At 31.5% G+C, this 27,989-nt stretch overlaps 1 protein-coding gene across 1 annotated transcript; it reads left to right on the top strand.

Moving 5' to 3' along the window:
• Window positions 1-13: 13 nt before the first annotated feature.
• On the top strand, window positions 14-27,989 carry Ctps (CTP synthase). The gene is made up of 8 exons (XM_072537796.1): window positions 14-254; window positions 6,239-6,409; window positions 11,708-12,090; window positions 15,894-16,273; window positions 18,758-19,056; window positions 22,473-22,580; window positions 25,906-26,124; window positions 27,791-27,989. The coding sequence occupies exons 1-8, from the start codon at window positions 89-91 to the stop codon at window positions 27,880-27,882; spliced, it is 1,818 nt and encodes a 605-aa protein (XP_072393897.1). The 5' UTR covers window positions 14-88; the 3' UTR covers window positions 27,883-27,989.

Genomic DNA, 27,989 nt, shown 5'->3' with positions numbered 1-27,989 from the left:
CCAAGAACAAATAATAATGGCCATTTGTGTTTTGGCGGTAGAGACATTACACACGTGCCATTCCATCCATTCCAATATTTTATAAAATATGAAGTATATTTTAGTTACGGGAGGTGTTATTAGTGGTGTAGGGAAAGGTGTTATATCGAGTTCATTTGGGGCTATATTAAAATGTTGTGGAATTGAAGTGACATCCATAAAAATCGACCCTTACATTAATTTGGATGCTGGAACATTTTCACCTTACGAACATGGTAAAAAATCCTTGTGATAAATTACTTTTGAATAAATTCTCTGCCCTTTTTAGTTTTTATTATAAAACAATTGAATTTATTGCGCGTTGTAGTTGATCTTACAAAAACAAAAAAATATATTATAGTTTTATTACTTGTTTTTCTTTTGTCAAATAGGCATTAGGCGATGTTTACAAACATGACTACAAATACAAAGTTACGGGCAATTCCCAAAGTTACTAACTAGAAATTACGTATTGTTATTAGTAACTGATATATCATTTATATATTTAACATTCATCCTGTGAACATCGTGTGCTAGTGCACTTTAGACTAAGGGACAACTATTACTGATATTAAACTAAAGTAAGGCTTAAAAGGTACATCGTTCTCAATATATCAAATTGGTCAGTAGAAATGGATGGTCTAATCAAAAACCTCTAAAAATATGTAGAATAAAATAAACTTGAAACTACTCAAAAAAGTTTCTTTGTTTTTCTTACCCTGTAAAAATGTCAGTGCTATAAAAATGGATTTCTACATTTTTTTAATAGCAGTCAGAGGTATCTCTCTAAGCAGCCGGATGATTGACTAGGGATATGTCTCTAAAGTATAAATGAAATTCAAAAAAATTCAGATTATTAGCTCAATTTTTTTTTCATCAAATTTATTAAATATTTCTGTATTTTGTATATATAGATGTATCTAGATATATCTTCTAACAAAAACATCAAAAAGCATCATTAATCAAAATAAATATAAATTAGCAACTAGTTTCTTTAGGGGTCTACATTCATATATTAATTAGTGAGAGCGTACAGTGCTACATCAGTTAAGGAGAGCATACAGTGGCAAAGCATTTTAGGTTGAATTATTATTTTTATTAATATTACAATAAACTGTACTTGAGGTGAAATGCAAACAAGCTTAAGTCACAAATAAGTAATTTTTCAGGGAGGGCAAAAACTTGTAGCTTTGCTTTGAAAAAGGATAATGAGTTCTAATCAATGTTATCCAATAGTATTGGTTCCAAACATGAGATTAAAACACTTATTTCAGTTAGGGTAGCTAAAAAATACTTTAAACAATTGATTTTATTTTGGCAATAAGACCTTTTGCACAAACTCAGTGGAAATAAGTCATTTTGCATGTAAAATGTTGTGGACATAAGATTATATCCAATAGTATTGGTTCCAAACATGAGATTAAAACACTTATTTCAGTTAGGGTAGCTAAAAAATACTTTAAACAATTGATTTTATTTTGGCAATAAGACCTTTTGCACAAACTCAGTGGAAATAAGTCATTTTGCATGTAAAATGTTGTGGACATAAGATTATTTGCATGTAAATAAAGTAAAAAAGTATTAAAGTAAAGGAACAATGGTTTTCTGAATGAACTTCTATTTTTGTAAAATAATAATATAGGCCTTTACTATATTATATATTATAAGTGTCAAAATAGGTAGCTACTACAACAAACAAACAGTTTTTTTAATATGGAAGTCACAGTGCTTATCATCGAGACAGTCACTCATTACTTCCTGCTTCTCACCAGCAGCTGCTGTAGTCAGTTCATCAAAAATGAAACTTTTGTACCAACCAAAGTGTGGGTCAGAAAAACATTTTTTTCATGTTTGTGAATATCTTTGTCTTTTCTTTGGTGGGACATGAGGAAGTGGGAGTTCTTCCAATCTCACTTGTCTAAGATTCTTTTTCCCTTTTTTTCTCAAAGGTATAAAAGACCCTTTTCCTGCATACTTGTAGTTTTTTAAGCCTCTTACCAACACAATATTTTTGTAAGACTTCCCTGTTCCCTTTTTTTTTGAAGGTGTTCAATTTGTTCTTGTGATACCTACAATATTTTAATTCTCTTCAGTTCACTAATTGATTGGATGTCCTTCTAGTATTCACTTAGCTTCTTAGTATCAAGAAGTGGCCAATCTTCTCCTAGTGCCTATACCACTGTATGTCATGGTATTCCTGTTAAAAAAATTATGTCTGTGTATAGCAAAATACAATAGAATTCTTTGGATTGATGTTTTGTGTGTTTCGAAAAAATTAATCAGTGTTGTGAGGACAATATTATTTTTATTAAAAAAAAACACAACCATTGCTAAACAACCTTGGTACAGAACAGCCCTAAAAATCAGCTTGTTTCAAATAGTTAAAGAAAGCTGATGATATTTCCACACTACCTTTTCCTGCTTCTCTGTACAAGTGTAGAACATCTGGTTAAGTTTTTAGATCAGTAATACAAAAGTTATAAAACCAAATTTCTCTCACGTAATAAGCTTCTTGAATTGGACTTTTCGGTTGTGGCTGAATTTGTTGAAGATCAAAGCAAAGGCTAACAGAATAAAAAACATCCATTTCCATGTACTCTTAAAACACCTTTGCTCTTCTTGAATGAATCCACTTCTCAACCATTAGCTGCACTTTTTCAGCAGAGTGTGCTGGTTCACTTTTAATTTGTTCTTTGATAAGGCAGCACTTACTGTAAGTATGGGAGGCAGGTGACTTAAAACCTATGTTAATATTTTACTTAGTTTACTAATACTCAACTCACTACTCAGATATAATCTTTTGGACTCCTATCTTCTGTAATGTGATTCTGTTTCTTCTCCAGATAGTTCTTATTTTTGGTAGTCACTTTCTCCTTTCCCTTCAACAGCAAACCCAAAATGCAATGTTTTTTTGGCTATGTTTTCATTGTAGTTTCTCCAATACCAATAACAGTGCGAAAAAGCTTTATACATACAGAAGCTTTAGAGCCAGATACAGTTGCAAACAGTATTGTATTGAGCACTTTCGCTCAGGTCAAAGTTTTTTCTTTTTGTTTACCAACCTATGCCTATGTCTTTTGATTTGTATTATATGAATCAGACTGGCAATTATATTGTCTTGTTTTTTTCGTGTCTGGAACTTTCTAAAACTCTTCTTTGAAAGTGTTGATGTAAATGGGCCTTGTTTTTACGCACATGGAACATTTATTGTTGTACTTAAACAGTACAAAAACTAGGGCTCTTTTAGGAGCTACATACCTGGTAATTTGTTCACTTTTCCTTTTTCCTCCTATAATTTTTTTCTTTCTGGTCCCTTCATTTCCTTCACCAACAATTACACTTCTATCTGCCATTCTTTATTCTTTAATCTTTAAATAATAAAGTAATTACTAATTGTTTTTAAATACTGTGATAATAAACCCTCACGTATCCTCAAATTTGTAAGACTCAGCTGAGTGGCTGTTGCAGAGCTCCTATTGGTTGGTTGGAAATAAGGTGGACCAGTATAGTGGAAATAAGTGGTTTTGCATGTAAAGGTGATTTTTAACATGCTTTTACCATTGGTAATAATTTTTTTGCATGAATCCGATAAAATAAACCACTTTGGCTACAACAGAACAATGCATTAGCACAACTAACTCAACTTTGATTTTTGTGTGACTTAAGGCTGTTTGCAATTATATGTTACCTCCTCACTTATGTAAAAATATATAGCCATAAGAAATACATCACCACTAATATAAATAAAATCTAGTTTAATAAAGTTCTATCTCACACATATACTACAAAGCTGAGTTTAACTGCTATGTTGAGCCACCAAGAAACAGGTATGGTTGAGCCATGCCTTTTATTTTATTTGCATTCTATTGAGTGGTGTTGCCAGCTAATTGTTGTTTTTTTCTAACATATTTAAGATACAGTAGAACCTCTGTAGTTGAACCTTGATAAGTCAAAAACTGCCAAAACTCGAAAAAATGTTTCGTTTCTTTCCTTTCAAGCCTCTATTACTCGAAATCTCAACCCTCTATCAGTTGGAACTTTCAGTTGGAACTTCAGTGAGTTCCTGCAAGCCATTTTGGTACATATTTTCACTCTATAACTCTGAAAAATAAATTGAACTCAAACATAGCAATGTTTTATTTTAAAAACTTTACAACTTGATCATTTGAAAGTTATTACTTACCTCTATAATATTTTCAAGAGAAAGAAGTTAACGTCTTTAAAAACTTACCAACAATGTAAGGATACCATTGTAAAACCTTGTACAACTGGATTATTTTGATTACTTCTATAGCTCGAAGAAAAATAAGTTACCAACTTTAAGAATTTGCTGACAATATAAATAAGCCATTGTCTCTTAGAAAATAATTTGGGATTATACAATAAATAGGATTACCACTTAAGGAATTTAGGATTCACATTAACCAATTATTGGTATCTTCTATTTAACTTTATTATTTTTGATTTCATTTGAACTTGAAGCAAGTCTTTTGTTGTTGATTGAACAATTGTCAGAAGTAGTTTCATTCTACTGCAATACACATCAATTTGTACAATAGTTTACAAATAAAACAAGTGAAACGTAAACTGAAAACTTTAAGTCTTGCTGAAAAGTAAGAAATGCTGTAAGCTGTGATGAGCTGTCAAAAGAAGAAAGATGTTGCTGAACAATTTGGCCTAAAAATGAGTACTCCGCTAATGATAATAAAAAATGAATTAGACATGAAAAAAATTCAAAACAGTCAAAATTTGTACTGTAAAAGATGAATTGCAGAATCTCTGGGCTTGGAGGAGTGCTACTGCATTGGGAGTGGCTAATTTCAGGGCCAGTGATGGATGGTTAGAAAAGTTCAAAAGAAGACATGAACTTTTGAATGGAATGGAAAAGTAAATTAAAAGATTTGTTACATTGTTACGAATCTGATAATATTTTCAATGCTGACAAAACAGGATTGTTTTTTAAATGCCTTAATCAGGCACAGAAAAACTCTCACACTTAGTGATCAGTAAATCTTAAAAACATTGTTTTTAAACATGTCAATCACTACCTTTGAAATATGAAGCATATTTCAAAGGTAGTGATTGACATATGATGACTTATAGTCATATGATGACTTATAAATATTGATAAGTAAATGACCAAAGAAAAATCTTGTTATTTATTGATAATTGTACAGCTCATAATAATATTCCACGAATGATAGCAGTTAAAATCTAATATCTACCCACCAATTTAAAAAACTTCAAATCATTAAATCAAAGAGAAGTTGTCAGGAACATATTGGATAATATAAAAGAAAAAAAGAATTTTACTATATATAGATCTATTGCAAGCCATGAGAATGGCTGATACAGCTTGAGAAATGCAACTATAACTACTATAACAAACTGTTACATTGTGGTTTTCCATCGTCAGCTTCGTCAAGAGAAGAAGCTGAAACCAAAAATGTTTTTTATTTCACCTCCTGAAGAATGGAATACAGCAGTGTCTGAATTAAGAACATCCTTGGAGGACTTTGTTACGTGGGATGATGGAGTTATGGCTGCTGGGACATTATCTGATGATAAAATTATTGATTCAGTAGCTCAGATAACAAATACTAATGATTTAGATAACATTAAAGGCATGAAAAATACGACATGCGTTCTATGGGTTTCCATCAAAGAGGCAAGAATAGTATTGAATGCTGTACGGACTTTTATAGAGCAAACCAGCTCTCTGAAGGACAAGAATTTTTGCTCTGACTGACTGAAAAAATGACTGACTATTTTTAATGTAATATACTTTAAGGATGTTTTGAAATAATGTTGATTTATAATAAATAAAAATATTTGTTACCTATATAACTTAAATTTTTATTTATTTTACCTCTAACTCAAAATTAGTAAAAAATGACTCAACCTCTTTATGTTAAATCACAATCCGCCTTAAGTTGAAATACTCCATAAGTTGAAAACTATATTTACAACATGAACTTTTTATCGTCTCCCTTGAAGTTCAACTAGATGTTTTACTGTAGTTAAAAATTTTAATTAATGTAAATTAAGGCAATTAATTTTATAACCCCTATAACAATGTGTCTTTATAAAAAAGATATTCTTTGTGAACTGTGTTTCTATTGATTTCTATTCCAATTCATTTTGAACAAACATTAACTACTTGGTATAATTTGATCACTATATTACATTTTTATGGAGAATTTTCTTTTTTTTTGTTTAGGTGAAGTATATGTGCTTGATGATGGCGGAGAAGTAGATCTAGATTTAGGAAATTATGAACGTTTTTTGAATGTAACCCTACATAGAGAAAACAATATCACCACAGGAAAAATTTATAAGCATGTGATAGATAAGGAAAGACATGGTGATTATCTTGGAAAAACTGTGCAAGGTAAATTACTATTTTTTTTATAACAGAGAATTGTCATATATTTTTTTTTAAATAATAGATTGAACCCAAGCATTACAGAATTCGGTGTATTTTAGCTACAATTACTAATTTGAGTGTTAATTCTTACATATTCATGCCCAATTTTGATATAATCCTATGTATGGTATATTTACTTATACTACTTTTTCTTAAATACTTTGTATTCATTATATATATATGTATATATATATATATATATATATATATATATATATATATACATATACATACATATATATATATATATATATATATATATATATATATATATATATATATATATATATATATATATATATATATATTATTAATCATAAGAACAGTATATTCACACACATGTGGTGAATAATTTTTAACTGTACTAGAAGCCACAATTAGAATGCAGTGTTAGTCTTACGGCGCGCAGCGATGCCGCTCATCTCGGCATAGTGGTAGGTGTGTGATAGTTTGCCGATATACTGAGAAATCAGGACCGTACGCGCTTCGTTTCAAAAATCTTTACTCAATAATTTAACTGAGATAGTTAAGAGAATATTTCTATAAAAAATGCCTGTATACATAAAATATCTAATACCTCGTATTTATAAGTACTTATATACATATATACAAAAAAAATGCAAGTAGTTTACCCAATACGACACGATAAATTTATATACATAAAATACATAAGAAGAACATAAGTGAAATGTACTGTACGTACAGTACTAAAAAAAGAGCATTAAATCTGAGATATTTCTCGTTAATTAATACTAATCGCAATCATTATCTATATTAATTATCACCGGTTCAATATCTTCCTGCAACTTGTCCACTGCAAACACTTTTTCTTCTACTTTCTTAACGTGGTTCACATAATTATGCCACTGCTCTTTAGATACGCGTTGGTAAGCTTCTTTTACCAACCGTTCTATCGTGTTTTCTTTAAAGTCGACGTTGTTTGAAGCCACATACCATTTCACTTGACTCCACACCATCTCAATCGAGTTCAGCTCGCAGTGATAAGGTGGCAGTCTTAAAATCATAACACCATGATAGTTCAATACATTTAACACCACACGTTTTACTTGCACACTAAGCGTCATACCCTGTTTGAAATTCACAACAGATACTGGCAATGGCTCCATGATGTAGGTACTTTCATCCACTTGCGAAAATGAAATAGAACTGAGCTTTCATAGTTTTTGCCAAGTTGTTGGTCTAATGGCTAGTACCCAAGTCGACAAGGAGACATTTGTGCTTATCCTAATGACTTTATTTCCCAAAGAATGTGTTTACAATGGAAACTATTGAAAATGGATAAATATAGATAAGCTATCGACAATGAGTTTTTGATATATTTTACTTTTTTATTTTATTTTTCTTTTTTTTTTCTTTTTATAGTATGTTATTGTTTAGTTCGGTAATGTAACTCTCTTATTTATACATCGATGATTGAATCATGCTTTAGTTAAAACAAAATGATAGTCCTTTATACAACCGTAGGCAATTGTTATGTGCGCGTATATTCCAGTGCTGTGATTCTTAAATCCGGTTTTAATGCACCGCTCGGGGTAAACCGGCAACGTGGTCGGCCGTTCTCCCGTAAGAAATACATTGCCTATCTTACCTGCACAGCATTCTAGCTGTGGCTTCTATTATAGGTTATGGATTTGGGAAGCTCACAGAGTAAATTTCACATTTTAGTTGCTAAATTCTAATTTTTAAAATGTTAGTTTAATTATATACTCACTAAAATGGCATGGAAAAATAACAGATTATGTGTTCAAGAAAAGGAATTAACATCTTACAGTCATTATGTGGAACAAAATCAGGGTCAGATCCAAATGTACAAATCATACACTAGATCGGTACTGCATTATGATTGTTTTTTATGACAAGGTGTCAAAAAGTCAACCAGAAAACAAAGATCACATAGTAAATAAATGTCTAAGACTATTTGTAGTTCTTTAAAAAGTACACCAATTGAGTGTTTATTTGCAGGAGTGGTAGAAACTCCACTAACATATTGCTGAAATATTTAGCTTCCACTTTTATAGCTAAAAAATATGATGAATCTATAATAGAAAGAAAAAAATAACTAATTGTATATCTTTGTAAAATTAGAGCAGCAATATGATTGTATACGAACCTAACAAACAAGAATGTAAGCAAGGAGCACTCCTTTAGAGTTTCTGCATAAAAAAATACAAAAATAATCCCATAAAGGTAAAATGGACAATGGACATAGACTCCGAAGGCAATAATCCCCAATCACATACTTCTTCTTTAAGTTCCATCTTCTATCGAAGGTTGGAAATCATCATGGCTATGCGGACTCTGTTGACTGCCGCTCTTTCACATACACGTTATAATATATTCAGGAGTGTAAATTATTTTCTTTAGACCTAAGTTTTGACACATGATCTGTCACTGTCATATTAAAATTTCATTAGGTTCCTGGGAATTACTGGTAGGTAGTGTATAGAGATGGGTTACTATTTTAGTCTCTTAGATTTTTTGTCACGGTTTAGTCATTTGAATAACTGTTCTTTTTGGTTTTCATGAATAGTAACATTGAGCGTTGAGCAACTTGACATATTCTTCTGTTTTTTTTTAATTGAGTGTTTTTGCTTGCTATGTTAATATTACTTGTATGTTGTGAGTATAAAAATATGAATTCGATATAAATGGTAGTTTTAGGTTTTAGTTAATTTTTTGACTTCTTGTTGTAAAATCATCTAAATATTTTTGTTTGTTTAAAATGTGAAATTTTGTTAGAGGTAATGGATTTTCTGAAGAGCTATGACGTTGTAAATAGTTGCGTAGATCTAACTGGCAACTATTTACAACGTCGAAGTTGAAAGTTAAAGGTTTGTTAATAGTTTTTTGAGGTGATTTATAGCGTTGATCAGGAGATTTTTTACAGTGTTGAAAAAAAGCATTACAAGCTTTGGCCACTCTTTCACGTAAATTCCTCATGGGGATAGGGATTCTTGCTCGTTTTCTTTTTTCATAAACTGATAGTATAGAATAGAATTTATTTAGTCAATATACAAAAATAGTTTTGTTTTTGACAAGTCAAATTAATAGTTATAATTTACATACATACATATACAATTTTTGCGATTTACACATTACAAACAGGTATTTAATAATAACAATTTAAGAAATTACAAACACACTAAATAAAAATATAAATACAAGAAATATCATCATAATTGGCAAATATCCTGACCAAACTAGAACTATTATGTAAAAGCTGTACTTAGGTACTCCGTTTTTGAATAGAAACAATGTTTTAAAAAGTATGATTTGATTTTAAGCTTAAACGATAACAAGTGAAGACTTTTTACTTCATCTGGCAAAAAGTTATACAAACCAACATCAGTCGAATTTTTTATGCTCTTTGTCAACCTAAAACGTTGTGCTCTAATAGCATCTCTAGATCTTGTATCGTGATCATGGAAGTTGGAGTTTATGTTAAACTTACCTTTGTTGGCACGAATTTCAATCAGTGTCTCATATGTATAGAGTGAAGGTAGTGGCATAATATCTAAATCCAGAAATAAAGGTTTACAGTGTCCCCTATACTCTGCTCTTGCAAGTATCCTCATTCCATACTGTAAATGGCTATGAAATAGTACAAAGTAGCACATTATAAGGTTACTTTTAGGAGTCATATAAACTAACTTGCTTATTAAAAATATACTTGTAGCAAGTCTAGAACTTAAGTAATCTGTATGAGTATTCCAATCCAAATTATTAACTAGAAAGATTCCTAATAGTTTAATACAATTTCTTACTACAAACCAGTTTTTTCCTTTCTGGGTATCACCATCTATTTTAATTTTTAAATTATGCTGGTATCAGTATTAATGAGAGTTGTATCATCTGTGAAGCAAGCACATTTTTGACAGTGTTACTCAGAACTCAGAATAGCTGTTATTAAGAAAAACTGCCTGTTTTCTATTTGTTAGGTATGATCTAAATAGATTGAGTGTTTCCCCTAATACCGTATTTATGCATTTTTTCCAACAGTAATTCATGCGAAACAGTCAAAAGCTTTGGATAGGTCACACAATGTCAAAGACACAAAATGACCTTCCTTCAAGTCATCAACTATATCTCTCACAATTTTCTGTATAGCTAGTGTAGTCCTACACCTTTTTCTAAAGCCATATTGATTACAGTGAAGTATTTTCTGTTTTTCTAGATATTCTATCAAACGAACATTTAGAATATTATCAAAAATTTTGCCGAAAATGGGACTGATTGAGATGGGACGATAATTTCCAATTTCATCTAAGCACCCTTTTTGAACACTGGTAGCACTTTTGTTACTTTTAATACATCTGGGAAAATCCCTTCAGTAAGACAATTATTATAAAGTATAATTAATTTGTCAATAATTCTGTCAGTAGTTTCCACAATTATTTTTTTGTTTAAGAAATAAAAATCCATGCAGTGTGAATTTTTCAATCTGTGCAAAACATTCCTGATTTCAGTATCACTAACAGGTAATAAAAATGAAGAGTCGCAACGAGAGTGTACATCTTACAAAAAATCTATGGCTACATTTTCATTTGTAGAATTAAAAGAATTTCTAATATGTTTAGCTACTGAAGTAAAGTAATTATTGAATTCGTTTGATGTAATCGCGCTTGGACAGACTTTTTTATTGTGAAATTTACACTGTATACAATTTGTCGACCTTTTGTACCATTGTTATTAAATTTAACTAAATACCATAAATCAAATTTTATTTTATTAAAAACGTAATAAAATAAATACCTTACTTTTCAATAAATTATTTCACTGCACAAAATATTTTCAAAAATTATTGTCTATAAAAGTCACTAAACTAACAATTAAAATTAAAAACTATAATAATTAATTAAAAAAGAAGCAAATTTTACTGCACTATTAAAAGGTTAGGAGTAGAAACAACCTGATTGAAGAACTTTTTAGGATGATTAGTAAATTTGTGTTGTGTCGTCATGACTCATTGCTCCGTAGAAAATCCATTACCTCTAACAAATGCAATGGCATTTGTTTTATCGATTACTAAAAAGCTTTTAACAATGTAAGAGACATTGGTCTTGATGGAAAAGATGTGAGGGTAATCCAACAGCTGTACTAGAATCAAAATTCTAGTTTTAGAATTAGAAAAATTATTCCCTTTCAAACATTTAGATTTACTTAACCAAACAAACTTTGTAAATGAGTTTAGTAAACATTATTTTTTGGTTTTATAATGTACTTTTTAACTATTAATTTCAGTTGTCCCTCACATAACTGACGCAATACAGGAATGGGTGGAGCGTGTGGCACAAAAGCCAGTTTCAGAAACTGGAAAAATCCCAGAAGTGTGTATAATAGAATTGGGTGGTATAATAGGTGATATCGAAAGTATGGCATTCGTAGAAGCTTTTAGACAATTCCAATTTAGAGTAAAGAGAGAAAATTTCTGTGTGGCACATGTATCTCTCATTCCACAACCCAGAACTACGGGGGAACATAAAACCAAACCGACTCAATCATCTGTTAGGGAACTCAGAGGATTAGGATTGTCTCCGGACATTATCGTTTGTAGGTCGGAGAAGCCCATTGGACATAGCGTTAAGGAAAAAATATCAAATTTCTGCCATGTAGCACCTGAGCAGGTAAGATATAACGTCCAAACACCAATAATTTTTTGAAATATCAATTGAGGCGGTAGCTAGGAGAAGGGCCCATCTGCTAAAAGTGTATTTTGAGAAACAAGCATTCAAAGATTTAACATCCATGCCTAGGCGAACCAACACTTGCATTGTTTAAGTGTTTTAGTTTTAAGAATTTTCGATCCATTGATAAAATAATAGAGAACACCTTTATAAAATATGTCCTTTTTTTCTTTTCAAATGAAGCTTATTAAAACAAGTTTGCATAAGCCCTTCTTCTGGAGAACACATTTGGCAGATTAAAACGTCTTCTGCAGAAGAAAGGCCTATAACTTTTTACTGTTGTATAATATACTATAGTTATATATTGTACCCGATTATATCTTATCAACTAAAACTACCTCAATCATCGTTACTATAAGTAAAATGTAATGGCATGTCTCGCAAAACAGAAAACCAAAAAGGGTATATCGATGGAAGGCCACCATATATACGTATTTCTGACTATTGGTCGTCTTCAGTACGGTGCAGCCAAGTTAGAAAAGGAGCATGTTAACTTTGGAAATGGTTTATATTAGCAAAAGTGATAATAATTTAAACAAAAGATCAGAAATTCAAAATCTAAGCAAAATTTATAATTAAGTATATTCTTTCTTTATAATTTATATATAAAACTTGTAAAATGTCACATTTTGATTTAATTTTCCATATATCTGTTACATTTTTTCAGACATCTATCAATGGTGAATAAATCTTCTTCTTTTTTGTTACTAAACAAAAAAGAATTTTTAAACAAAATTTTATTTTTGGCAATATAATTGTCAAAAATAAAAATTTTAAGTTGGCATTTATGACATTGAGGCTTATTTGTAATTGGTTGCTATTTTAACTTATTTATAAATTCAATTGTTTTTGTATTAAAAAAAATGTTTTCAAAATTATACTAAAATTTCAGAGAAGCATTTATTAGATTAGGACATTTTTATATTAATTATTTTTGAGATGTATTAGCAGCAATTTTTATTTCTAAACTAATTTTATTTGGTGAGTTAACAAAAATTGTTTTTTCTTTCTAGTTCAACTTTGTAAGATATTTTTCTTTTTTAGCAGCTCTTGATAATAATTGTAAACACAATTGAAAGCTCGAGATAAAAAATAGTTAACCAATAGCCCTTTTATTGACTCCAACCCATCCAAAACAGTTATATATTTTTTCCAAACGAGTCACAAGTACTTCTTTTTTCTTATATATATATATATATATATATATATATATATATATATATATATATATATATATATATATATATATATATATATATAAGTTATTATGTATTAGAATATTCTGGAGTAGCCCACCTCTAATTCGTCTCCTCGAAAGCGCATCGAAGACAGGTGCTATTGAAATGCCAACTTTTGAATTTTCTAGATTTATCCTTCTAAGAATTGTGACGCATCGGAGATGGGCTATTTCGTTACAATATTATAGTATACAATGGTTTAAAATAATAATCAAGGTCTTTGTACAACAAGAAAACTTTTATTTTGTTTACACTACATTATATTTAATATAATTTTATGCTAAATTTCCTCACCATCTGAATCATCAGCACTAGGTACTCTCATTGTCATTTTCAGCCAGTGTGCTTTCTTGAAATAAAAGTTTGTAGAAGTTTCTACTTTCTTCTCTTAAGTACTGAAACAAGTCTCCTACATCTTTTATTTTAGACTTATTAATAGAAACCTGAGGCAAAGGTGTAAGAGTAAGGTCAAGTGGCAACGTTTTGGCATATTTAAAAGGGGTATACATTTCAAAGTAGGTTTTAGAAGCAGCCAGTGTCCCACAAGGTTTATACTTCGGCACGCGATACTGTTGTATTTTAAACTCACAATCTTCATTCACAGGCTTCTTCAAAAAATAAGGAAGAAGTGCTGCATCCCAGTCATATATTATAGAGGAGTCATGTTTGAGGCAGAAAGGAGGAGGGTGTCTGCACTGTACGATTTTTTCTAGGTAGACTTTGTGTTCCTCGACATCGTGAACTCTTTTTAAGGCCTGTCTTATAACCCCAAAATTTCTGTCGCACTGACTAAAAGGGTGGCCACGAACAGGATAAATATGTGTCACTTTTGACTCGATATAGTTTTGATTCCAAGAACAAAACCGTAACAAAGTCTGATTTTTATTTTAGCCTCCAGCTGCATCCGATAGAAGAACAATATGCTTGGTATAAGGATAATCTGCACGTGAATACAGTCAAAGATGAATGAAGCAACACTTCTTGCTCCCTTTTTACATTGAGCTTCTAGGAAGGAATATACATATGATGATCCATCATTATGCACGTGTATATTGAATCTGTACATCCATAAAAGTCTTTTATTGAACTGTTTTGTTATGCTGAGCTTTGGCAACTGTAGATTTTGTAATCAAATTCCAGGACAAGAATGCCACTACCATCTGTTGCCTTTCTCAAATAATCATTTTTTAGCTTGGAATATGCCTCGAGTCTCTCTTCATGGAGATTGTAATCAACGCGGCATTCATCAATCCGGTTCTTTTCTAGTTTGATTTCACACTCACGACAATAATCACATGTGTCAGTCTTCGGTTTTTTGAACATAAAATTAGTTTCTGTGAAAAACTTGAAATAGGTCTTGTATTTCATGGTAAGATTATTCCCAGTAGTGTCTTTAAATAACTTTTGAAACTGCTCAAAAATGTTCTTAATCGTTAGGTCTGGGTTGTCAAAGTACAATCTGTTTGGTTTTACAGGTGTGTAATGACTTGGTTTATGTGGAATAGATTTTAAATGTTCTCAAGGCCATCGAATAAACATCATCTGAAATTTTTCTTTGGTTTCCGTGTGTCCCACGTTTTTCATCAAGTGGAGTTTTCTCAACAATTTTTTTCTGTAATATTCTTACACGTTTCACTCCTACTTGATATGTCAACAAACAAGGAACAGCATACGGGCACATCACAACCAGAAGTTTTAAGCTTGTATTTCCAGTGATACTGTCTGATAATTTTGGGATCTTCCATCTTTCTATATCTTTCTGGAGGCTTCCCTAATTCCATACAACCTGCTAGAAGAGGAGCTTGTTCTTTTTTTATCATTATCATAAAAATAGTAAAATAAACGCTTTTGATCTTGCGAAGTTATTTTTGCAAAACATTATTATACACAACACTTACGGACAACAGAAAATACCTTACTCAGTAGTTTTTCCCTTAAATTTTGACACATACTCCTGTCCACTCTTTCTCTTAGATTTTGCCACGTTTTGTTTAAAATGATCTTTCTGAACAATTTTCTTTTTGGCACCTTTTGACACCGCGTTATCTAAAATAGCTTTACGACTAGCCATTTCTTTAAAATACACTTAAACTTACAGTTTAAAATATAACGTAACCTCAATCACATTGTCAGAAATTTACCAAAACAAAGTTGATTTAGAGGCACAAATATTTCGCAGCTGTGCCAAGACTTCACTAAAAAAGAACGTAAAAAACCGTAATATCGTAGAAAAAATTGGTAGAATGACAGAGAACAACATAAAGAGTTCAATTCTGTGTTCTCCGGAAGAAGGGTCCATAGGCCTGTAGGCCATTATTCTAGCCACCGCCTTAAATAACAATTTTAGTGATCCGTAATCATCAGAATAATAGAAGAAATTGTCTATAATCACAATCTGGCAACATTGTTGTTAAAGCTCAATTATCATTTCTCAGAATTTAGTGTCTACAATTTTGATATTCAACTACATATAATTAACAAAATTTCTATTTGTTATTGTTTCAGATTATTAGTATTCCAGACTTAAAATCAGTATATGAAGTTCCAGTTTTCATGGAAAATCACGGTATGGCAGAATATTTATGTAGAAGACTACACTTAGGAATTACCCCCTTACCTCCAATAAAAAAGTATATGAAACCGTGGATAGATCTTGGAGATAGAATGACCAATCTCAAGAACGAAGTTACGATAGGAATTGTGGGGAAATACACACGATTAGAAGATTCGTATACGTCGATTACTAAAGCTTTAAGACACGCGGGAAATAAAGCTGGATTTAAAGTTAATTTGAAGTTTATTGAAGCTTCCACTTTGGAAACTACTATGCTGAATGACGATCCGGCTTCTTACCATAATGCTTGGCATAATTTATGCGTTTGCGAGTAAGTGACTGTTATTTTATTTATTTTTTGTAATTTTAAACTGGTTTTATTAAAAATAAAAGTATGGTCAATTTACTCCTTACTGCATGATTTTTTATTTTTTATAAAAAAATCTACGATTACAAACTTGACTTCAAGATTACGATGTAAATATAAAAAAAAATCTACTTGGTTAGTTTTTTGTATTTTTTTTGTATGTCAGATATGGCACACTGTGCATTAAAACAAGATTCAACAAGTAAAATTATTAAAAAATGACGTTTATTACTTTTTAATTATAATAATTATTCAGTGTGAAAGTTGTAAAAACAATTTCTATCTTTGTTTAAGCAAAGGAAAACATTACACTTCTCGCATTTTATGAAGATTTTTGAACGACAGGGATATTTGCATATTTGCCTTACACTACACTACAATAGAAGATGACCATATCCATCTGTTCGTACATCTTGCATTGGAATATCGGTGCTGGACCCATTCTTTTGTTTTGTGAATTTTCCGTTGCTCCACACGGACGACCCCTTTTTGTAGTAAAACCAGCTTTATTAACTTTGCATAAACACTCTGCTACTGCCATTTTGAAATCTGCCAGAGCTAAATTATTATGCCCATTACCACTTCTTCTCCAAAGAATCCACGCATCGACAGTCATCAAATCGATAATATGGAAAAATATACACATGTACCATTTTTTGGATCTGAGTTTGATCCCATAATATCCCAACATTGAATCCAGGAGATCTACTCCCCCCATATACTTGTAGATCGTTACAGCTTTTGGACATGGAACCATTATATGTGTCTTATCCTTTTTCGAAAACCGTTTAACTTCAACTGTTGGCATACTCCCAGCATATGTTGATAAAATGTTTACTAACTTGTTGTCATACCAGGTAACAATTGATATTTTTGTACCATCAATTGTGGCGACTTTCTCTACCATAGCTCCTCGGTCGTTCTTTTTTAATTCAGCCTCTTTTGGCATATTACTGTTTGGCACTCTGTTTATTCTAACCGTTACTAGTAGTACTGTTTGTGTTAGCCGAAGAACCACATTTGAACTTATCATTCCTGAATCAGGAAAACCATCGGGTACAACATTAGTTTGGCTTCCTACAAAAATTTCATAATCGTAGGAAAATCCGCTGGCACTACTAAGAACAAACGCCTTATATCCCTATTTGTGGGGTTTTTGCAGATTATATTGTTCTATAGATGAACGCGCCTTTTTTGGAATTATCTGCTCATCTATGGCTAAAAATTCCTTTTTCGAAACTTTGAGTAACTGATTCCTTAGTTTATTTAGTAGCGGTCGAATTTTAAAAAGTTTATCATGACCAGGATTACCGGCAGCAATAGCATCGTTATTGTTCGTAAAATGTAAAAAACCTTTTATTTCTTCCCATCTATTGCATGACATAACATCTAAGATCAATCGATGATTCAGGCTGGAATTCCAATGACTTGACATATAAATACAGGTTCCTAAGAACTGTTCTATCTCATTTTCAGAAAGTTTCAAAGGTTTTTGAGGTCTTTTTTCCACTGAATATAATATAGTTTGATTAACTATATGTATCTTTGATCATCTCATTTGTTAAAAAAATTTAAAAAATGCGTCAGGGGAATCTGCTTGTTGCAACTCAGGTGGCAGGTCAGTAGAACCGAGAAATCTTATATCATCATCTGATGTTACCAAATTTCCTTCTTTCCAAGTTGGATGATTTTTATTTCTATTCTTTATTAGATTACGTCGTAATTGGTCCAAGCAAGGAAATATCATCTTCGCTATCCAAACTGCTTTCTAAATCCATTTCTGGGATAACAATATCTGATTCATTATTATCTATTATATTATCCTCATAGTCTGACTCTGGGGCTAATATAATAGGGGAAATATCATCATCTGATAGTCCTTCGTCTTCACTATCATGTATGTCCACTACCACAAGAGTTTCACCATAAAACTTTTGTTGGATCCATTATCTAAAACAAAAAAAAATAATACCTAGTTCAGAACGCATATTGTGCCTTATATGAAAGAGAGTTTTCCACGACAGTGCATATTGTGGCATATATGGCACAAGCATATTTTTGATCAAAACATACCAAAATATAAAGAAAAACGTGAAAATACTTTCTTGAAGGTATTTCCTTGATGTTGCTATTTTTTTTGTACAAAAATAATCAGTAGAAAATTCGATAATTGAATATCAAATTGCACAATTCTTATAAACAGTTGTCAGACCGCAGCCATTTGCAAATTTTCATACTCAACTTTGCTGCATTGAGATTGCGCTTTATGTCATTTATAGATGTCATGCATACATACTTTAAAATAAGATTCAATCTCTAACGGTTAGGTACAAAACTAAGTATTGTGCCATATATGACCCACTATGCGGTAAGGGATTAACATTCGTAGTGACTTGTCATATTTGAGTCTGAGAAGTACAAAAACTATTATTTGACTTGTATTTTCAGCGGCGTTGTTGTACCTGGAGGCTTTGGAAAACGCGGAGTTGAAGGAAAAATTGAAGCTTGTAAATGGTGCAGGCTGAATGACAAACCCTTTTTAGGTATATGTTTGGGCTTCCAAGCAGCTGTGATAGAGTTTGCGAGAAATGTTCTTAATTTAGCAGGAGCCAATTCTACTGAAGTCAACGAGACCACTCCATATCCTGTGGTTATTGATATGCCAGAACATAATACTGGCGGCAAAGGTGGTACCATGAGGTTAGGAAAAAGAACTACCGTTTTTAATAAAACGACTAGTCTTGTCAGTGAGTATTTTTTTATATATTGTTATTATTTAGACAATATTATGGTTGGTGCATTGTTTTCATGGTTTGTAGACCATATCCTGGAATTATTTCAATGCGAGACTGGGAATTTCAAACTTTTTTTTTGTTCTCCGGTCGTATGTCTTTGGCGATTGCTAAGACACAATATTTTACCAGGTTTTGTTGATTTTTTAGTAACGATTACAAAACTAGAAATTATTCTTTCACTACAGAAATCAATACTTTTAACAAATCAAGAATAACGAATTACCATTAACTCGATAAAAAAATATAAATCTGTACATACTTCCGTAAATAATCTATTTTCTTCTACAATCTTTTTTTTTAAGTCATGTTAAGGTGGTATGTAACAGTGTTAAAATTTATTTACTTTTTAGGTACAGTTATCGTCACTATTTTAAAACAAATCTTCAATTTATAACTGTAAACTTTCTATTTTAATGATATCTATGTAGTTAAAATTTCCAAAGAAAGCAGTACATTTTTCATAACCTATTTAAATAATATACATAATGTACTTAAAAATATTCTAACAGCGCAACCCGTGGGAATGAGAAGACGGGGTAGACCAAAGCTGAGGTGGATGGACGGGGTAACACAAGATGCCGAGAAGATCGGAGTCGGCAACTGGAAAATGCAAGCGAGGGACAGAATAGAATGGCGTAGAAAGCTTGAGAAGGTCGAGGCCCTCTAAGGGCTGTAGCACCAAGATTATGACATAATGTACTTAAATGAATCCATGTCATAACTTCCTTGGTAACCTGCCTAAAATTTGTTATTGTGTAATAATTTTTGAACTTAGGTGCAACATAACTATGTTAAATGATTAACTATCCAAAAAGCTTTATTTTAAGCAAACGTTAATTATCCATAATGCCGTAATTTTTAAATTAACTGTACCTAAAGATAAAATTACAATTAAAATCTGCAAACGAGCGATTTTGTTGATATTACAGTAACAAGTTGTCATTTTGGTAGTGAGAAATTAGTTCGACTGTCACTTAATAGATGGAAAATAAGTTCACGTGTCATTTAATAGAAGGCAGCAGTGATGTATTAAATGGAGACAGATGCACGTTTGCCGAATTTAAGAAAAATCTGCAAAACATTGAAAACGAGTTTTGTGGTTATGCACTAACCATGGAAATACGAATCACGTGGTTTTGTTTAGTAAAGCGGCCGCTCCCAGTAAACATTTTGGCCTCGTTTGATTTTCAATAATAACGTATAACGTCACAGCGTCTTAACAATACAATTATACCATTTTTATCCTTGGCACCGTGACGTTATATAATTATGGTTGAAAATCAAACAAGGCCCAAAATGTCTCGAAATGTTTACTGTGGTATTATACTGGTTTTTTACATAATACATAGATTACATAAGCTCTAGGATGTCACGTGGAGCTTATCTAAAAACAATTCTAGTTTTATTCACTTTCTGGAGAATTTAATTTTTATAGACAAAATAATATTATGTAATCATCGATTAGATTTTGTCAGTACATTTAAATATTTCCGTAAGTGAAAAAAATTATTGGAATTTACTTGAGTAATAATTAGAAATGAGATGAAAATGTGAAATTTTCTGAGGAACAAATTTCCCCTCTTGACATTCGATATGAAAAAAATTGTTATTGTAGTGACGCTGTTTTTCAACTGACTTACATATTTTAGATTTCTAGAAATACTGTTCTCATAAATAAATAGTAACTGAATCTTCATTCACTTGAGAATTAGCATAATCTATTGTTTTTTTATTATTATTTACTTGTATTTCAAACAATTGCAATTTTCTTTATCAGTTTGAAATAAATATTTTTGAGCAGGTAAAGAATTAAGAATTATCGTCTGAATGCTGTCTAAATACAATAAGTAATAAAATATTTCCAAATGAATGAACATTTTGAATCTATTAGTGAGAATTTAACCTTAGGTACATTATCAAAAAGGCTCTTTTGTTGAAGTAGCATGATCATCAAATTATTATAAAAGGTATTTGTTATTGATTAGAGAGATTAGTAAAATTTTTTTTATATTACATTAGCTTTTCCTATTCTCATACTTTTCTACACAAAAAAGAATGAGGAAAAATATAATTATTTTTACTAAATTTTAATTTGAAAAATCAGTAAACGTTTGAAATTAATTAAAAATGTGGTAGAATAAATACACTTTTAAGTGTTTACATTTATTTTCAATACTTAGAATTGTTAAAAAATATTAACTCAATCAATATTAGGAAACAAGACTGGTATACGCCATTTAAAATGTTTATAAAACTAAAAAACAACACTCAAAATCAAACCAGTAACTTAACCTCAAAGGTAAATAAACAACAACACGATACAAAAATTATATTGAATGATCCAATCCAAATGAAAATTAAAATTTGTGAAACTTCAACTAATAACTAATATCAACGTACATTGAAGAATATTGTCGATTGGCCGCGAACTGTACCGATCGTAAGTTCCAGTACTTGGCATCATTGGCTTTCACTGTTCAGAGAATTAAATTTCGGGAAAATTAAAATATTAGAATATGATGTATGTGCTGCCATCTACTCAAAAAATTATTAAATGTTAGTTTATTTAAATCCCATTCATTTTAACTGCGGCGTGAACATATCCCCTTAGCATGTTATTCTAAAAAAAATAAGACCTAACTTCGAGTACTATTCCCAGCTCCGCAATATTTACCTAAAATCTAATTATGAGAAGGATAAAAGCAATCGATAAAGAAATAGTAATAGGTACACATTCAAAGGGTCAAACAATTAAATTTTATAACCTACATCACACCGGGTTTGTGCGTCGTCAGGAAGATCAAAAGAAACACTGGCAGTTGAAGTATATGTGTTACCCGCACGATATGGAAAACAAAGGGAGTGAGTAGGAGTGAGGAAGCGCAGGGGTGGGATGACTGGGATAGGGGCGCACGCGCTTAGGTTGGATATTATGATCATCGGTGCAACATCGCATTAGCTTTGACTACCTCGCGCTCGCAACGCGCTTTTTCAAACGAAAGAACATTATCGCATCACAGTCTTGACAGTTCTCCTTAGACTGTGATCTTTTGAATTGAATCTCCTGCTTCCGCCGGTACCAAACAATAAAGAAAAATAAAAAAAAAAAACTTATTTTTATAAGTGTTTTTGATTAATTCCTGCGGTACGGCCTCATATGGAACAGCCTTTACTTACGCGGGCCGCACCATATTGTCTTACGGTCTAGAAACTCTTATGTTTAGATTTTCAGAGTATTTAGGTAATTTTTCTTGATTATTGGTATTTTGATCCGAAATCTGCCCAGCACTAATTTGTGATCTGATCCTATATTTGACAGTATTAAAGTTTATGAGGCAAATGTCGTTCTTAATTATTTTTGTTTGTAGAAACATTGTATGAAAATAGAGATAAAATTGATGAGAGACACAGGCATAGGTATGAAGTAAATCCCGAATATATTGAGTCTTTTGAGGAAAACGGCATGCAGTTTGTAGGTAAGTGCAAGTATAATTCAAACAATATAATATCAATGTCCGTCATTTATTATTTACGGGCAAATTTTAAATTACAATTATCATGCTTAGTGTTGGAAAATTTTCGAGAATGAAAACTCAGATAATATTCTCGATATGTAGAATTTTCTGAGAATGAACCCTATGACGAGCTTAGGGATATTGTTAAAGATAAAATAGGTTAGTAAGAATCATGAAATTATATACAAAATTATGGGCGAAACAACAGTGTTCATAAAAAAAATACAAAAACAACAGAAAACATAAAATTTATTTGAAAAAAAAATTAAATTTTCATCTTAAAAGCAAATAATGGATGTGGTGAAAAAGATGAGGTCTCAGATTCAGAATCTATTTCTATCATTAGCATGGATTGGTCTACGTCTAACAATTTTAAATTATGAGCAATAAAAGTTACCTTACCAGCCCGTTCAGCAGTAAACCGGTTTTTTTTAGAGAATTGGATAAAACCATAAGTATTGAAACTTCTTTCAGTCGCTGTACTGGATGAAGGCATGCTTAGTATATCCACTGCTATTTTAGTTAATTTTGTTCCGAAACATGTACATTTCCACCATATGATTGGGTCTAGTTTTTCAATTGATTTTACAGCATATAGTTTTCCAAAAAATCCCTACTTAGACCGATAAAGTACCAAATCTGCCATCATTTCAGCCGAGTCATCACCATATTTTAAAGTGACTAAATTATCTATAAACTCAGTTCCCTCAACTTGTTCTTCTCTGCTTAAATGAACACCATTAAACTTAGGATCCAATATATTCGCTGCCAAATGAATTGAATTTATTGCCATTTGTTTCCTTTTAGAGACAAATATGTTTATTGCTTTTTCTTCTTGTTTCCATAATTGACTTGAAGATAGTTCTTTGTCCATATGATTTTCTAAGTTAAAAAAATACTCAGTTACCTGACTTAGTCGAGACTTATCTGACTCGAATTTAGAAATATAGTCAACAACAATAGAATTTATGAGATGATATAATTTTGATACCCTTACCCAAAATACGTCCTCATCCAAAATCAACTTTACAACTCGTTTACTGAGAACATCTTCAACACTCTCACAAACCGCTAACACTTTTAAAGCATACTTTGTATCAAGTACTCTTTAATCTACAAATAATTGATCCTCAACAAGTTTTAACTGGCAGTTTTAAAATAAGTGCTACCTTTGTTTCATTTTTTTCAAGCTGCATTCTTTTAAAAGTGGCTGACAAAATGTGAGAGTTGTTGATTTCTTTAATGATGGCTTTAATTTCTTCTTCTAAAGAAGCCATTGTTTTTGTTTTAAAAATGTCACAAATCAACAAGTTTAAGATGTGAGCAATACACCCATAAACAGATATATGTTTGCACTTCTCATAGATTAGGTTCCTAAACTCAGTTCGCTATTCCCAGTCCGAACTGTCTAGTGAATTTAGTAATTATTTTTTTGCGAAGTTAGTTACTTTTTGACAGACTAAAAGTGGCTGAAAATTACTATACAACCAAGCACACATACTCATAGCCAATATTAATAGTAAACAAACTAAATAGTAAATAAAATAGAACTTTGCTAATTACCGACAATCAATATTTATTTATCTGCACCATATAATAAATAGTTATGTTAAATTATAACAACTAAAATATATTTTTTAAATATATACTACCCAAAATTTGATGGGTTTAGTATACACTTCCACTATTTAGAATAATTCTTCTTTTTTTAAGAAAGAAGTCTGCAATAGTAGCATACTTGAGCTATTAATACTGAGAAGTAGGAATTGTTGTGTTGTAGGTTTCCGACAATGAATCTGTCAAAATGTGCCCGAGCTAAGCGAATGGAGTTTAGCATTAACCATGGCATTAGCATTATCAGTTTCTACAGTTTGAAATTTTTGGGATCCTATTTCTTCTAAAACTTCACATATTTTTTCAGACATATATTCTGCTGTATGTCCATTAGTGTCGGCAGACAAAGGTTTATAAAAAACAGGATATGGGGTGGTGATAATAAAGTTTAGTATTGGCTCATTCCTTCGGTTACTCCAACCATCTAGCTGTAATCCATCTAAGGAGGATCAAGAAAATTTAGATCAGCTTTTCGCTATTTACGCCATTTGCAATTGTCGAAAATAAATACTGGCAATTGTTTTTCAAACAATTAACACCTTTTAAAATGCCAACACGGTATTTACTTTTAAACAAGTTGCTAGATGCAGTTCATGACAGTGTCGATACAAATATTGAAGTGTAGATTCAGCAATTTTCACTTTAATATTTGTTGCATTCTTCACATATTGACTATCACAAAATTTGCAAAACTACATTGTTTTGCCGTTGTTTTATTTGAGCGTAAAATACTTCGCAAAATATTTGGAGCTATAAACGACCAAGGGCAGTGGCGCAGAAGATATAATTTTGAATTGTATCAGCTCTTTGATGAGCCAGATGTCATAACGTTCATTAAAACACAGCGACTTAGATGGGCTGGACACATAATACGAATGCCAGAAAATACGATTGCTAAAAAGCTAACCACAGGAACACCTGTAGGAAGAAGAAGCAAAGGCCGACCGCGAATTAGGTGGTTAGATGGAGTTGAAACCGACTTACGGATATTAAAATCAGAAGATGGCAACATGTTGCCAGAAACCGAACAGAATGGCGACGAATCTTAGAGCAGGCCAAGATCCACAGAGGATTGTCGACCCAAAGAAGATGATGATGATGATGACATTGTTTTACCTTGTACATTTTTAATTTTAAAGTAATTCCAAATATTACTTTCGTGGGATTTCCCCTAAAATCGCGTCAGCGATTCTCCAGCAGGCCAAAGCGAAAAAGCATCTCAGGAGCGGAGCGGCAAGTAGTTGTTTGGGTTTTAAGAATAATAATGTTTGGGATGCAAAAAATATACTAGGTGAATTGGCAAAAACAATATACATATTTTTTAAATTACAATAATTTGACCCATATCTACCTAGTTTTTATTTTGTTTTGATTTTTGTAAATATAGAAAATTCCCACCGAAAATTTTCTGGTCGAGAATTTTTTTGCCAAGAATATTCTTTTGCGAATATTCTCTTCTTACATCACTGCTTGAGACCTGTTATAAGTATATCTAATTAGGTGGTATTATTCGCATCAAAAAAAAGTTCCACGTTTCTCATCTCTGCTCCAAATAATTGCCATTACTACATCTAGAAATATTTTTTCGAGGATTGTTTCTTTTTATTTTGATTATTATATTTGTGTTTTGAATAGTCTTGAATATGTTACAAATTTTATTCTATTTCTATAGGTGTCGACATGGACAAGAAGCGAATGGAAATTTTAGAATTAGACAAACATCCTTATTATGTAGCCGTGCAATACCACCCAGAATATTTATCAAGACCCATGAGACCGTCACCGCCATTTTTAGGTCTTATTTTAGCTGCCAAAGATAGGCTGAAAGCTTATATTTCGCGTGGATGCAAGTTCTCACCTAGAGAACCTCAATCCGATTATTATGACTCAGGTAAGTTTTTTTATTTGGATGTGATATAATTAATCGTGTTTCTTATTTCAGTTTTGAATTCTCAGTTTTTAACATTTTTTTTCTTCCTCTGTATAAGCAATTCTGCTTGTTCATTGGCGAATTAATTCCTCTATGGAAGGTTTGCGTCCATCTTTTGCGAGGTCGTCTGATATTTCTTTTGTTGATTGGTGACTTACCTCTTGCTATTTTGACGGCACGGCTTTCCTCCATTCTGCTTATGTGGTTATTCCATTCTTTTTTCCATTTTGTGTCCATTCATTTATACACTGTATGTTACATTTTCTTCTAATGTCTTCACTTTTCTTTCGTTCTCTCAACATATTTCCTGTAATTCTTTTCAGAACTCTCATCTCTGCCGTTTCCAGTAGCCTTTGCGTTGTGGCTGTGTCGGGTCTTGTTTCTGAGGCATATGTCATTATTGGTCTTACACTGGCTTTATAAATTCTTGACTTGATCTCAGTGTTAATGTGTCTGTTTCGCCATATAGTGTAATTTAGGCATCCTGTCAGTCTATTTGCTTGTTGTACTTGATCTCTCACTTTTTTGTCCAGGTCTCCATAGATGGACAGTGTAATTCCAAGGCATTGTATTTCCATTACTTGTTCAATACTGATGCCATCAATTTCTATTTTACATTTGTTTGGTTCTATGCTGATTACTATTGTTTTAGTTTTCTGAGATGAGATTGTCATTAATATTGTTCTGAAGCTATTTTCTTTTGCTCTTATGTTTCAATGTCTGTGGATCAGTCTTTGCAGACTATCTTCATCTTGGGCTTTCAAAATTGCATCTGCGTAACAGAATATTTTTATTTATTTGTTTTCCATTCTGTATCATGTTCCTTTGTTAACGCTTTTGATGATTTCATCCATGATTAAATTTAAGAGCATAGGGCTCAATGAGTCCCCTTGTCATATTCTGGCCTATTTCTATAGGTTCTGTAAGTTGTCCATCTATTCTGACTTCCATTTTGTTGTTTTGGTAGATGTTTTCGATAGTTCTTATAATATTTAGGGGAACTTCTCTAGTAAATGAGACACATAAACATTTAACATTTTTATCTTTCGAGTTTTCATTACAAGAAGTTTACAATATGGTTTTGGATTTATTTTCTACTTAATATTCCCCTAAATATTGTAGGGTGTCTTAAAGCATGGTAGTTTGTGGAAAGATGTATTTTTCATCTCCTTCACAAAATATACCCTAATCTATATGTGAAAAAATCATCGATTTCACAAAAAAATCTTACACATGTTTTTGAATGTTCTAAAAGGTATATGGGAGATAGCTGATAACAAATCCTTGAAGACATACAGCTGATTTTGCTTTTTTTAACAATCATAAAAACCACATAATTGTTCAGCTTTTTTTCTTTACTGGCCTAGTTACATTTCCTGTGAATCTACTGTCACTACATTTTTTTATGATCTACTTCTTTTTTATTTTATTCTGGCACATTGCTGCTACTGATGCTATGGATTCCTCAAAAAATTTCAGGACTGTTATCACTCAGGAGTCAGTTTCATTGGAGTTACGGGACATAACTTCTCTATTATTTGAGCATTTGTGGGTAGAACAGTATATTGCTTGTGTTGGTGTTTTAAATTTAATATTTTGTAAAACTATATTTGCATATTTTTTTCAGATGAAGATTTAAACGAGTTAACAGTTAAACAGTTAACTGTAAATGACGTTGACGACAACAGCAGTGCTTACAGTAGTTCCAGTTTATCATAATTAAGAACTAAATTTGGTATAAAAAATACCAAAGGATGAACATTTTTAACCTTAATACATTTTACTATTTTTTAAACGATGCACAATAAACTGTTCTTTTTAAAGTT

Source organism: Diabrotica undecimpunctata, chromosome 7 (genome assembly GCF_040954645.1).
Source record: "Diabrotica undecimpunctata isolate CICGRU chromosome 7, icDiaUnde3, whole genome shotgun sequence".
NCBI classification, from domain to species: Eukaryota; Metazoa; Arthropoda; class Insecta; order Coleoptera; family Chrysomelidae; genus Diabrotica; species Diabrotica undecimpunctata.
Note: the sequence above shows the minus strand (reverse complement) of the source record. Positions and strands in the feature narration are given on the sequence as shown.

Bases quoted from the DNA above. Each gene is read 5' to 3' on its own strand.
- Ctps (XM_072537796.1), top strand. From the start codon at position 89: ATGAAGTATATTTTAGTTACGGGAGGTGTTATTAGTGGTGTAGGGAAA. The intron at 12,091-15,893 runs GTAAGATATAAC...TTATTGTTTCAG, and splicing joins GCCATGTAGCACCTGAGCAG to ATTATTAGTATTCCAGACTT. The intron at 19,057-22,472 runs GTGAGTATTTTT...TTTTGTTTGTAG, and splicing joins TAAAACGACTAGTCTTGTCA to AAACATTGTATGAAAATAGA.